A 14,266-nucleotide genomic window follows, 5' to 3' on the forward strand; every position below is an offset into this window, starting at 1 on the left:
TATTTAGCAGCATTTATGGCCTCTACCCACTAGATGTCATTAGCACCCCCACCCTCAGACGTAACAACCACAGTGTCTCCAAATATTGCTGAATATCCCCTGGCAGAAAATCATCCCTGGTTGAGAACCACTATTTAAGGAAACAAGATAGCATAGGCTTGGTCAACATTAAACATTGGTGTTTTGTCAGCACAATTTAGAAAATAAGATCCAGCAAATAACATGATCTTCATGAAGCAATTTTACTGTTTCTTAATTATTGAAACTTCTTCTTACTTTTTTTCTTCTTCTTAAATAGATTAGTTATACTGTGTAGATTATTAAATAGTTTTATATAGTTGAATAAATCTGTTATGAGAGCTAAAATTCCTGACATACCACTGCCCTAAAATGCCAGCAAAATGATAACCATGATGTCCAATTCAATATATCAAATAAAAGCCTGCAAAATTCAACAGACTGAAGTCTATATTCTGGAATTTGACAGCAAAATGTTGAAGATACCATTTTTTGGCAAAAATGCCCCTAAGTACATTTGCAATCAATGGCTACATGCATAGTTCGAAATGTCATCTTTATTACTTCCGTTTAAATCTGCCTCTAGAATAGTCTCCAAGAATGTACCTTTTTTACTTTGGAAACTCTTAGACAGATCCCGAGTAAAGCATGGTAATTTGATATCATAAGAACAAGATCCTCCTTCTGCCTGTCCTTCTTTCTCCCTCATATATGAGGGAAGTGGAATTTCACAAGATGACTCTATTCAAGAGTCTTGATAAAAGTCACCTTTACAAACACTTTCACACTGTTGTTTAGAGTGTAAATTAGTCCAACCATTTTGGAAGACAGTGTGGTGATTCCTCAAAGACCTAAAGCCAGAAATACCATTTCACCCAGCAATCCCATTATTCAGTATATACTCAAAAGAATATAAATCATTCTATTATAAAGATACATGCAAATATATTGCAGCACTATTCACAATCGCAAAGACATGGAATCAACCCAAACATCCATCAATGATAGACTGGATAAACAAAATGTGATACATATACACCATGGACTGCTAGGCAGCCATAAAAAAGAAATGAGATCATGTCCTTTGCAGGGACATGGATGGAGCTAGAAGCCATTATCCTCAGGAAACTAACACAGGAACAGAAAACCAAACTTCACATGTTCTCATTTATAAGTGGTAGCTGAACAATGAGAACACATGGACACAGGGAGGGGAACAACACACACTGGGGCTTGTCGAGGGTCGGGAGAGGGAGAGCATTAGGATAAATAGCTAATGCATGTGGGGCTTAATACCTGGGTCATGGGTTGATAGGTGCAGCAAACCACCATGGCACATGTTTACTCATGTAACAAACCTGCACATCCTGCACATGTATCCTGGAACTTTAAAAGAAAATTTTAAAAAGTCACCTTTACAGGTTTTGTTTTTGTTTTTACTTTTGCTTTTGGTTTTTCAGTCAGGGAAATTATTAGTCATTGCTAGACATTAGGAGGTGGTAAGCATGCAGTAAAAAGAAATTTGACATTGTTTATAATGATTTCTGAAAATGAACACATTGAAAATATTGCATATGTGGGCTGGGGATGATGGCTTATGCCTGTAATCCCAGGACTTTGGGGGACAGGGGCGGGTGGAACACATGTGGTCAGGCATTCAAGACCAGACTGGCCCACATAGTGAAATCTCATCTCTACTAAAAATACAAGAATTAGCCAGGCATGGTGGCAGGGGCCTGTAAGCTACTTAGGAGGCTGAGGGAAGAGAATCAGTTGAACCTGGGAGGCAGAAGTTGCAGTGAACAGAGATTGTGGCACTGCACTCCAGCTTGGGCAACAGAATGAGACTCGGAAGGAAGGAAGGAAGGGAGGGAGGGTGAGAAAGAAAAAGAGAGAAAGGAGGAAGGAAGGAAAGAGAAAGAAAAAGGAAAGAGAAAAAGAAAGGAAAAAGAAGGAAAGAAGAAAGAACGGGAAGAAGGAGGGAAGGAAGGAAGGAAGGATATGTGTATCTTATATGTAGCAATTTCAAATTTCCTTTTGCTTTTAGTATGAGGCAAAATTCCAGCATTCCTTGAAAGTGTTAGACCGGTCTACCTTCAGGAAGGATGAGATCTGCTTCCATACTGTATGGTGTCCAGAAGGTCAGGACCACATGTCACTTGGTTCAAAGATGACTTCTAAGTGGTACCTAGAGATATTCAAGTAAGTCATGTGGTTTTGTCTTTATTTTCAGAAGAATATATTGTGTTTCCTAACTATGTTTTTCTATATTATGCACAGAAAAAGAGTATGAATCTTTCTGAATCTAGGAGATACTTCTGTCCTAAGAATAATAAAGTAGGAGAGATCTGTTGTTCCACCAACAGCACTTTCAGCTAAATTCTTATATTTCAGGCTATGTTCTCGGGTATGCAATACATACATGAATGGAATACTTATTCACAAGACAATATTAACCTTCTCTCTTAAAGAAAGAAACGTGGCACATTTCAGACGGGAGCTAAACACAAACAAAAGTTTTTGCCCAAAAAGACAACATAGGAAACAAAAGTACTAGAAGTATGACAAAAGTACTAGCAAGAACCAGTTGTCCACTTAGGTAAAGGGGCAGGAACTAAAAGTGTTTTGTGGAGGTTACCCCCTTCCTTCCTTCCCTCCCTCCTTCCTTCCTTCCTTCCTTCTTTCCTTCCTTCCTTCCTTCCTTCCTTGGTATTTACAGAAATGAGCTGAAAACTTGTGTCCACACAAAACCTTCCCACAGATGTTTATAGCAGCTTTATTATAATGACCAAAACTTAGAAGCAAACAGGATGGATTTATAGGTGAGTGGATAAACAAACTGAGATACATAAATACAACGGAATCTTAGGCAATAAGAAATAGCTACTACGTAATGAAAAGACACTAAGGATTCTTAAATGCATAGTGCTAAGTGAAAAAAGTTAATCTGAAAAGGCTACATACTGTATGACTTCAACTATATGGTATTCTGGAAAGGAAAGCAGTACAGAGACAATATGAAATCAGTGACTGCCAGGGTTTAGGGAGAGAAGGGAGAGGAAGATGAGTAAGTGGAGCACAGAGGATGTTTAGGTCACTGAAACTGCTGAGAATGATACTGCAATGGTGGATACATGTCATTACACATCGGTCAAAACCCACAGAATGTACAAAACAAGAGTGAATCCTAATGTGTATTATGAACTTTAGTAATAATGCATCAGTACTGGCTCATCAGTGATAACAAAGGCCAGCTTCTCGATGCCAGGACCTACTTTTCTCTTTTTCAAAGCATATCATATTTTAAACTTGCATATGGTTTTATAATATTTGTTATTCAACTAACCACCTCTAATGAATGTAGTTGCTGATGGGTTAATAATACACTTGGCTCTCCCTACTCACACGTTCTGCATCCATGAATTCAACCAAATGCATATCAAAAATACTAAAAAAAGGAAAAACCCCAAAATAAAAAATAATATAAATAAAAAATACAGCATAACTATTTACATAGCACTTACATTGTATTAGGTATTATAAGGAATCTAGAGATGATTTAAAGTATATGGGAGGATGTGCGTAGGTTAAACGCAAATAGTATGCTATTATATATAAGGGACCTGAGCATCCACAGATTTTGGTATCTGCTGGAGGTTAGGGGAGCCAATCCCCCAAGGATACTGAAGGATAACTACTATTTTCCTCCTCTGTACCCCGTAACAAACGTCCCCAAATCACAAACTATCAACAGAGATGGAGGAAGACAGATTCACATTATGGTGATAGGTGTTCCTTCATTTTGACAAAGAATTTGCCAAAGGTGAAACTTCCTAAAGCTTCCTTTTTTAAAATGGGACAGTACACATTGACACTTAGAATAAAAAAGTGAAGGCCTGGAGATGAGCAGTTTTTTGCTGCTGACATATGGTAATAAGCAACTAGGAAGTCCTGTCTCTCCAGCCTGCTCCACTCTCATTTCCTTAAAACATGCTTCAGGGATTCTGAGAAAGTCGGTCACCAAAAGCTCAAATTGTCATCATTATATTTCTCTGATAAAGTTGTTCATGTCCTTAAGATATATGTTACTGAGCACAGCATTAGTTTTCTAGGGCTGCCATAACAATGTAGTACAGACTGGGCAGCTTAAATTTTCTCACAGTTCTGGATATTTGAAGTTTGAAGATCAAAGGGCCAACACAGCTGATTTCTTCTGAGGCTTCTCTCCTTCACTTCCATCTTCCTCCTGTCTCCACGTGGTATTTCCTCTGTTCCTGTGTTTGTCTTAATCTCTTGGTGTGGTTTTTTTTTTTTTTTTTTTTTTTTGGAGATAGGATCTCACTCAGTCACTCAGGCTGGAGTGCAGTGTTGTGGTCATGGCTCACTGCACCCTCAGTCTCCCAGGTTCAAGCAATCTTCCTACTTCAGCCTCCTGAATAGCTGGGTTTACAGGTGCACACCAGCATACCCAGGACTTTTTGGTTTTGTTTTTTAAGAGAGACAAGATCTTGGTATGTTGCCCAGGCTGATGTTGAATTCCTGGGCTCCAGCGATCCTCCCACTTCTCAAAGTGTTAGGATTACAGGCATGAGCCACCATTCCTGCTCCTATCTCTTGTTCTTATAAGGACACAAGAGATAGTAGGTTAAGGCCCACCCTAACGAGCTCATTTTAACTTCATCATCTCTTTAAAGAGCTGATCTAAAAACACAGTCACATTCTGAGGCACTGGGAATTAGAATTTCAACATATGAATTTTGGAGGGTTCACACTTTGGCCCTTACGAAGCAGCTACTACGTGTCAATCATTGTTCTAGTGAGTGCTGCACCAGGCAATGGGCTGGGCAAAATCTAAACAGGACCAAAAAGTCAGGCGTGGAGGATAATAGATTTAATCAGTATCTTGGGTGATGTAGGGCTCCCAAGAGTTGCTGAAGACTTAAATCAGGGAAATTATGTGAAATTTTTTTCATGGAGTGATTATTGGGCTTTGATGTAGACTTTAGATTGGAAGCAGAAAAGAACAGTTAACAGGCTAAATCCAATAGAACAAGTGAGAAATAAGGACCTGGAAATAGCAGTAGCAATAAACAAGATTACAAGATTCAAGATATATTTAGGTGGTAGAATTAAAAGAATTCATTGACATCTCAGAGGCAGATAATAAGGAGGTGGAGGCATTAAAAACTCTCAGAGTTTTCACTTAGGTGATTGAATAGATTGTGACATTAACTCAGATGTAAAAATCAAGAAGAGGGACAGATTTATAAAGAATTTTAAGTCTCATATTCTTTTGGAGATACCCAGTAGACAGTGAAATGTGAACCTGGAGTGCATGAGCAATGAGAGAGCCAGAGATAACCGTCTTGAAGTCATCAGAATGTAGTTGAAGTCTTGAAAGGAAATGAGCTAACCCCAGGAAAACACAAGAGTAAGAAGAGGTAGAACCTGATAAAGATCAGCACTTAAGGCAAAGAAGGAGGAGAACTGCTCATGACAAAGGGCCTTTTAAGTCAGAACTGTATGAATCCAGAGAGGTTGGTGCCATGGAATTCAAGTTTGGAGACAGCTTCTAGAAAGATGAAGTACAAAAGTTAGTAGATGAACTGGTGAAAGTGATGGGATGCAGAAAATTTTTAATGTTCTTCCTGTCTGTTTAAGCAGAAATCCAAGGCCAGAGGAAGACATAGGCTGAGAAATAGTTCAAGTTTACTGCTATGAACTCACTGATTTTTCAGTCACTCAACACTAATAGTTTTCCTTTAAGTGAATTTATTTGAAGAGTATCATAATACATCACTTACTATTATGCATTATGAAAATACAATTTTTAAGGTATCCATTGGATTAATAAGTGACAACCAAAATTATTGCAAAAAGTTATTTAAAAACTGCCTGTTGGATTCGGAAATAGAAAGGCAGTGGAGGCCAAGAGCGGTGGCTCATGCATGTAATCCCAATATTTTGGGAGGTTGACATGGGTGGATCATGAGGTCAGGAGTTTGAAACCAGACTGACCAGTAAGGTGAATCCCTGTCTCTACTGAAAATACAAAAATTAGCCAGGTGTGGTGGCATGTGCCTGTAATTCCAGCTACTCAGGAGGCTGAGGCAGAATTGCTTGAACCTAGGAGGCAGAGGTTGCAGTGAGTCAGGATTATGCCACTGCACACTCCAACCTGGATGACAAAGTAAGACTCCCTCTCAAAAAAAAAAAAAAAAAAAAAAAAGAAGAAGAAGAAGGAAGAAGGAGGCAGTGGAAAACACAATGTGAGTAGTACAAGAACAATGAGAAAAGAAGATGAATGGAGAGTCAGAAAGAATAGGTGTCTTAGTCTATTCAGGCTGCTCTAGCAACTTACCTTACTCTGGGTAATTTATAAACAATAGAAATTTATTGCTTACAGTTCTGGAGGCTGGGAAGTTCAAGATCAAGCCACCAGGAGACTGTATGTCTAACAAGGGCCCTTTTCTCAGAGAAAAGGCCTTCTTGCTATGACCTCATATAACAGAAGAGCAAAAGGAGCTCTCTTAAGCCTCTTTTATAAGGGTACTAATCCCATTCATGAGGGCAAAACTCCCATAATCTAATCACCTGCCAAAGGCCCCATCTCTTAAAACTATCATCTTGGGGGTTAGATTTCAACATATGAATTTTGGAGGGAAATATTTAGACCATAGCAATAAGAAAAAAATCAATACAACAGTATACTCAGTTATAATTAAATGGGAAAAATGTTATCAAGTAGAGTTGCTAGTAAGGGGAAGAAACTTCTAGATAGAGGAAGTTAAACATATTATATGGAATAGTGTGTGTCTGGGAAGAGACAAGAAGAGAAGGATCCTGAATATTGGTCTAGCCTTGAAGAGGAATAGACCCATTTTCTCCTGACATGGAGGAAAACAGATAAGCATATTAATATGTTTACAGAGTAAATGTTTAGGCCCTACTCATGATAAGAGTGACAAAAAGAGACGTAGCTTTAACTTCTTAACTTCTCTGTTGATGTTAGAAGAGAAGCAACTCTACAGAGGAAAGACTTGAAGAGGGAAAGACCCAAAATATGGTCACAGCAGTAAAGTGTTGAAATGGAAAAGAAGGAATGAATGCCACTTCAGACCTGCCAGGCAGAAACTGTGTGACCAAAGGTATAGAAAGGGCTACCCAAATAACAGTAACCAGCAACGGCTTCCCCATTGAGCATTTGTTATAAAATGTACTATGAAAAATAAATACTATTATCTAAAACTATTTGTAAAAACAAAAAGTCAAATAAGAACTTACAAAATCTAGTTAATAGAAACCAAAACAACAGTACAGGAGAATATTCACTATGAAGAAGTGAACATTCCCATTTTATGAGGAAGAAATGAAGCTTCGATGATTAATCTAAGGTCATTTTGCCAATAACTGGCTCATCTGGGATTTGATCCAAAGTCTGCCTGATTTAGAAACTGTACTATCCATCATTTTCCTCTACTGTGGTTACAAATGGATGTGAGAGTCCTTCCGAGTATTGGCAAGGCTTATGCTAGGGGTGCTGATGCTGATTACTTCAGGAAATGTTGAGAATCCTACCATGGATCAGGTTAGAGCCTCACTCCTGTCTTAATTTTTTTAACTTGGGTTATATTTCCTTAGCCTTTCATTCAGTTGCATTCAGTGAGTTGTTTTTTGGTATGCCCTGAACATTTGTTTAAAACTCATACTGAAAACATCAACATATCAAATTAATAAGTCACTATATCTGCTACAGGTACATTGTTAAGGACTTTTTGCTGTGTACCTCTATAGGTACAGAGTGCCTTTAGTGCCTGCCTACTCTATAAAGCTGATTATACATTTTACTAATTTAGCATTAGAAAATTGCTTGTACTGACTGGATGCAGTGGCCCACGCCTGTGATCCCAGCACTTTGGGAGCCTGAGGCAGATGGATCATGAGGTCAAGAGCTCGAGACCAGCCTGGCCAAGATGGTAAAACCCCACCTCTACTAAAAATCCAAAAATTAGCCAGGCGCAGTGGCAGATGCCTTTAATACCAGCTACTTGGGAAGCTGAGGCAGGAGAATTGCTTGAACAGGGGAGGCAGAGGTTGCAGTGAGCCCAGATTGCACCACTGCACTCTAGCCTGGGTGACAGAGGAAGACGCCATCAAAAAGAAAGAAAGGGGGCCGGGCGCGGTGGCTCACGCCTGTAATCCCAGCACTTTGGTAGGCCGAGGCGGGTGGATCACGAGGTCAAGAGATCGAGACCATCCTGGTCAACATGGTGAAACCCCGTCTCTACTAAAAATACAAAAAATTAGCTGGGCATGGTGGCGCATTCCTGTAATCCCAGCTACTCAGGAGGCTGAGGCAGGAGAATTGCCTGAACCCAGGAGGCGCAGGTTGTGGTGAGCCGAGATCGCGCCATTGCACTCCAGCCTGGGCAACAAGAGCGAAACTCCGTCTCAAAAAAAAAAAAAAAAAAAAAAAGAAAGAAAGAAAGGAAAGAAGGGAAGAAAGAAGGAAGGAAGGAAGAAAGCAAGCAAGCTAGGAAGAAAGGAAGGGAGGGAAGTTGCATGCTTCCCAGGAATTGGTATGCTTTCCACTTTGTATTTTGAATTTTAACTTTCTTTTTTCTTTAACTTTCTGGAAGCTCATCACCAACCTAAGATAAGCTCCAGCAAATATAGTGAGTTTTGTGGATTATGAGCTTATGTTATTATTTGACACAGTTTTAGTTTTCTACTTTGTTTCTATTTTCTCTTAAAGGTATTCTTTATTTCCATTTCTCTTTTATTATATTTTATGTGCTTTTACTGAAATGCTTCAATTCTTTTATAAAATGAAATAGAAACACTCAAAGTAAGTGACCCTCTCCATGAGGAGTTCTGCTTTTGTTTCACTCTGCACTGTTCTCTTGCATTTCTGAATTTCTGCACACTTAATGTCTCAGCATTTTGGCTCTTAACGTATTGTCTCTTCTTGCATCGTTGCATAGCTCTCCTGTCTTTCCAGCTAATGTCGCAGTGAAGGACCTTACATCCTTCATAGTTCTTGGTACATGGAACATACTCAAAAAACACTTGGGACAAAAGGAAAGGAGGAATAGAAGAACAGAGCGAGAAAGAAAGGAACAGAAATATGAACATAATGTTAAAAATACATGCTGCCTGTAGGGAAGAAGCTGGGTAAGGAAGAAGTCAATTGAAAGTGGAAACAATAACTTAGCTATGAAGGTAAATACATGACTTGGTTTAGCTTAAGAGAAAGAGAGAAGTTCTTATTGTATTTATGTGAGTAAGCCAGGTCACAGTCAGGGCAGGAGGCACCTGCAACTCAAAAGCATAACTGAAGAGAGTTTAGTGAAGGGACTATTACAAGACTTAGCAGGGTAATTAAAACTAATGGGGGCTGCCAAAGAATCCTGGCAATAGCAACAGTCCAAAGCCCTAGCTAAAAACAATGGGGAAAGGAGCAGTTCCTGGAACCAAAGAAAGAATCCGGAGAAGAGAGGTCACAAGAGCTTGGCCACAAGTAAAGGAACGCACGGTCAAACCATGGCCAGGCAAGGAGGAAGCAGAGGGAATGAATACTCCAACCTCTCTCCTTGCAGCACTTCCCACTGGCTGAGCCATATCAGAAACCAGAGGGCCATGGAGGACCTCTCTAGGAGTCAGCCTCCCAGGAACACAGAGAGCTTGGAGCAGGGCGGTTAGTAAATATGGGGTGGGGCAACAGAGAATATTGTAGCACCCCATACTTTGCTAATACAGTAAGGGCTTTCTGTATTAAGTGAGAAAATGGGGGAAAGGGGAATTTATCTGGAAATTTGAACTTGGTGGTGTAAAACACAAAGGTAAAAATGCCTAAATCTTTTTAACAGACACATAAAAACTGCAGAATTCCATAGGAGCATAAAAAAAAGAACCATAATTTAAGGCTCAAGGAGGCTTTAATTTTTCAAAGCTTGCCTTTGGTTTTTGAGACTGTAGAGCTTCCTTTGGGGCCATTTTTAGATTTTTGTCCTACCCAGACTGTTTTGTTTTTGGAAGATCATCCCGGAGCTCATCGGATGCATTGAAATATACCCATCTCAAATGCCATTGACTAGTTGACATATCTTCTTTTGTAGACATTTGATAAACATCCATTATTTTCATTATTGCAGATTTCTTTTTCTGTTTCAGAACAAAACTTATTTTTCAGCTCCCAGATATATTCTTGGCCCTGGAAGAGCCCTTAATCCCTGTCCCCGGGTGCTGTGCCTGCAGTGGTTACTGAAAAAAATGAGCCTGGCTGCCTCCCTTCAACGTGTGTAAAGCTTGATATTTGACAGCAGTATCACCTTCAATGAGCATTTGCTGGTGGTTGAATATAATCAGGTTTATAGTTTCCTGCCATAGGCTTTCAGAAGCCCAACTTATTTCTTAAGATTCCAGTATTTCTTGGGCTTTGCTTTAATCCACATATAAATGTCATGTCACCTTCTGAGGGCCTTCAGGGAAGGGCATGGCATGTGCTTTATTCCATGAGATCACTTTTGGACTTCTCAAAGATTTCTTAGAAAATACCATCTTGTATATTTAATCATGCAGTTAGAGATAATTGAGCAAATCAATATTACCAAGCACAGAAATTATTTTCTTAATGTCATGCTTGGCAGCAGTAAATGAACAAAATGCCTACCATGTGTCAGATTCTCAGGGTCCTGGACACTGTCACGTTCATTCTGTCATTTAATCTTCCTAATAACTCTTTGAAGTGGAGATCATAATCTCCCATTTGCAACTGACAAATCTGAGACTCAGAGATTCAAGTGAGTTGTCTAAACCCATGTAGAGTAGGAGTAAAATTCCAAGTGCCCCTAACAGCAGTGTTACTGAAACATTCAAGACTTTAACTTTTTGATCTTTCTTACTTTGGTAAAAATATCTTACATGTCTGAAATAATCTTTTTGTATTCAGTGTAGTGTTAAATGTGTCTGCGATTATTCTTACACTTGTAAATAGTTGTGGAAATCTAATTTGATCTTGCTTCTAAAGTAATTACAACTGGAGGTAGGAAAAATGGGACAATAAGTCATCTCTTAAGTTGTAAGCAACAATTTCTTGTCTCCCACGTTCCCAGTGTAGCTTTCTCTGCCTCTGTAACCCAAAGAACACAGACTGTCATCCATTAGAACAAGTTGTTTTCATCAGGATGCTTTTCCCTGTGCACTTCCTCAATTTGCTTTTCTACTTCCTTGCTTAAAAATAGCTCCATGATGAGCCTATATTTCAGCTTTGATATATTTTATGAGTGGAAAGGAATTTACAAATATTATATCACTTGTTATGATGTGCTAACGAAAATGTAAACTCTTAGAGGGCAGCTATTTTTGTGTGTTGTATGAATTGCTATAATCTCTGTGCCTGAACTGTGTTTAATACAGTAAAAGAACACACACAAAAGTTAATGAGTTATAAGAGACATTAGTTTTACTCTCTTCTAGCACCCTTGCATTGGCCTTAAAAACTGCATCCATTTCTCAGATAACTCCCAATAAGTCTTTCCTTTGTATATGGTACTATATAAGGTAAACAAAGTCTATGTCATTGAAGTTATTGCCTGAGTTTTAAACATATCCTAGCCTTGGTCACAAGATTAATGAGCATTCATTAGGAGTTTATGTAGACCATGATCTCTAAGAGCACAATGACTGTAACTGTCTTTTCTTGGTCAGCTCTGCCTAGCTATCACTAGCACAATGCCCAGCACAAAGTCACCACTCAGTGGAGATTTATCAAATCTACAAACAATGACAGAATCCAAAATCATAGCAATTTAGCACAGTGATCAGCAATAAGCATACATTTAATAAATATTTATTGAATTACATTGAATATTGTGCTCAAAGAGAATCATGCCATGCATTCCAAATTAAGTAGGCATTACATTTGAATTATCAGCTGTTTGGGATTATCTATGGGGCTCCTCCCCACTGTTAGGGTGGTAAATTGAGATCTTACTGTATCAGCAAACTCCCCAAATCTGACTAGTATTTGGTTTCCACAAGACTAGTTTACTATGGCATACTTAATTTTAAAACTAATGTACACCATATCATATACTGTCCATTACTATTCCAATAAGAAGACCTCTATTCAGAGCAGCATAATAGTTATTTACTAACTGGTCCCTCTTTTCCTTTTTTTTTCTTTCTTTCTTCTTTTGTTCATTCATTCTTTCTTTTTTTAATTCTGAATATTATATAAACATATAAAGGCGTAAAGGCAAGGATCTTGACAATATGCAAGGTGTATTAGTCAGGGTTCTCTGGAGGGACAGAACTCATAGGATATATGTATCTATAGGAGTTTGTTAAGTATTAATTCACACAATCACAAGGTCCCACGATAGAATGTCTGCAAATTGAGGAGCAAGGAGAGCCCCAAAACTGAAGAACTTGGAGTCTGATGTTCAAGGGCAGGAAGCATCCAGCACTGGAGAAAGATGTAGGCTGGGAGACAAGGTCTAGAAAAGTCCAAGAACAGTGACTAGACAAGCAGCTTAAAAGGAGAGACATTTGACTTTATGTTTATAACATATGGTCCATCTTTTTGGCTCTTAAGTTACCTGAATTGCATCAGGTCAAGATGACACAAGCTTCCAGATTATAGTCACTTCTTCCCTCTAGTTCTCATAAGAATTAAAGTGGTTTGACTTTAGTTACAACAAACATAACACAACATTAACATGCTTTACATCAGGTCAAATGAGCCTAAAAATACACACATGCACACACACAAACATGTACAAATGTATCTTAAATAGATAGCCAATTGGTGAACACCCCAAAACAGAAAGGTCACAAATTTCTAGGGTTTCTTTGCCTTATGACTAGTAGATTCTTTGTAACACAAATCTCTCGCTGGGAATAATTTTCAAAGTATATAACATGAAACCAGTTGTTTCTGGATAAAGCAATCAAATAGAATTATTTCTATTATGGCAGATGCAATCTACGGGGGTGGAAATGATGCCACCAATACGGATATCACCACTTAAGTAAAAGAGAAAATGTTTAAACAAGTACATGGTGTCATCTTGTTAGTATAACTGTACTACATTGGTTGTTAGTAAATTTAAGCTCTGTTAAACATTAACATATTAGTCACTATATAAATAAATATGAGGTATGAAATACTCGAGAAGTTGAAAAGTCTAATGCCTGGCCAAATTCTTCCATAACAGGGAACATTTTTATTACAGATATAAAGAAATTTAACTTAAATTTAAAATTTTAGTCTCTTTTATTGATAAAAGTTTCTTTCCATTATCAACAAGACAATTTTCTTCCCTCTAAGTAGACTTTCACAAATCTCTCAGCTGAGTCATTATAAAGATCTTTTGGTGTGCTCTTTTGTATTTGAAATATCTCTTGCTTGAAATTAAATTTAGTCCTAAAATAGCAACTATATCATCTCCTAACCACTTCCCATTAGTAGCAGCAAACTCCAGAGATTAGCAGAACAGCATTCACATGCCTGGAAAAAGAACCTTATGGATGATTTAAGCATAAGACCTGGCTACTTACTTAGGAGAAATGCATGCATATTTGTAAATATTAATGCTGGACAAAAATGAAATCTGACAAAAGTGAAATCATTGCACTGTACAGACTAACCTAAGCAGAGTTCCATTTTTCCCTCTCAACATTATTTCTTGCAGGGTTGTATAAGCAATAAGTTCATTAACATCAGTGTAACTGTCCCTGAAATAGAAGTGGATTCTGGAGAATGTAGGTAGTACAAATTGGCTGTCTTCAACACTAAGGTTTACAGCAACTGATTCTTCAGAGAACATGAAAATTCCCTCATCTGCTGTCATGATTGACAGGTCCATTTGGTTTGTTTTATGGGGGAAGGGAACAGGACTGGGGCCTGACTCAGGGCAGAGTCCTCAGGTTTTGGGCTTTTTTGCATGAGTGCCCACAAGTGCTATCTACTGTTACGCCTCTTCAGACCCGCATTTTCAGATTTTAACATCAGCAACCAATGCTCTTCTCTGAGCCTCAACACAGTTACTCTTTAAATGCAGTTCTATTTCCTCGGTAAAGTCTCCTTTGAGGTGCTAAATTTAGCACTGTCAATCAGAAGAACAGGTGGTATGTGACACTACCAAATAGGTCCTCTCCCATCATGCTTTCCTAAGACAGCCAATCACCCAGGGCCCTGCCTAAGGATGTGGGGCTGTCAGCAGATCTGCTGAATAAAAGGGCA

The 14,266-nt window shown here is 38.6% G+C and overlaps 1 protein-coding gene across 1 annotated transcript in view; it reads left to right on the top strand.

Moving 5' to 3' along the window:
• Nucleotides 1–2,198, top strand: part of CCDC141 (coiled-coil domain containing 141) — a 219,532-nt gene extending 217,334 nt beyond the window's left edge. The window contains exon 25 of the mRNA XM_032292809.1: nucleotides 2,066–2,198. Coding sequence (XP_032148700.1) covers nucleotides 2,066–2,070 — 5 coding nt within the window. The 3' untranslated portion in view covers nucleotides 2,071–2,198. The remainder of the gene's footprint in view (nucleotides 1–2,065) is intronic.
• Nucleotides 2,199–14,266: the final 12,068 nt, after the last annotated feature.

This window comes from Sapajus apella, unplaced genomic scaffold, assembly GCF_009761245.1.
Source record: "Sapajus apella isolate SASKATOON/1434 unplaced genomic scaffold, GSC_monkey_1.0 scaffold28, whole genome shotgun sequence".
NCBI lineage: Eukaryota > Metazoa > Chordata > Mammalia > Primates > Cebidae > Sapajus > Sapajus apella.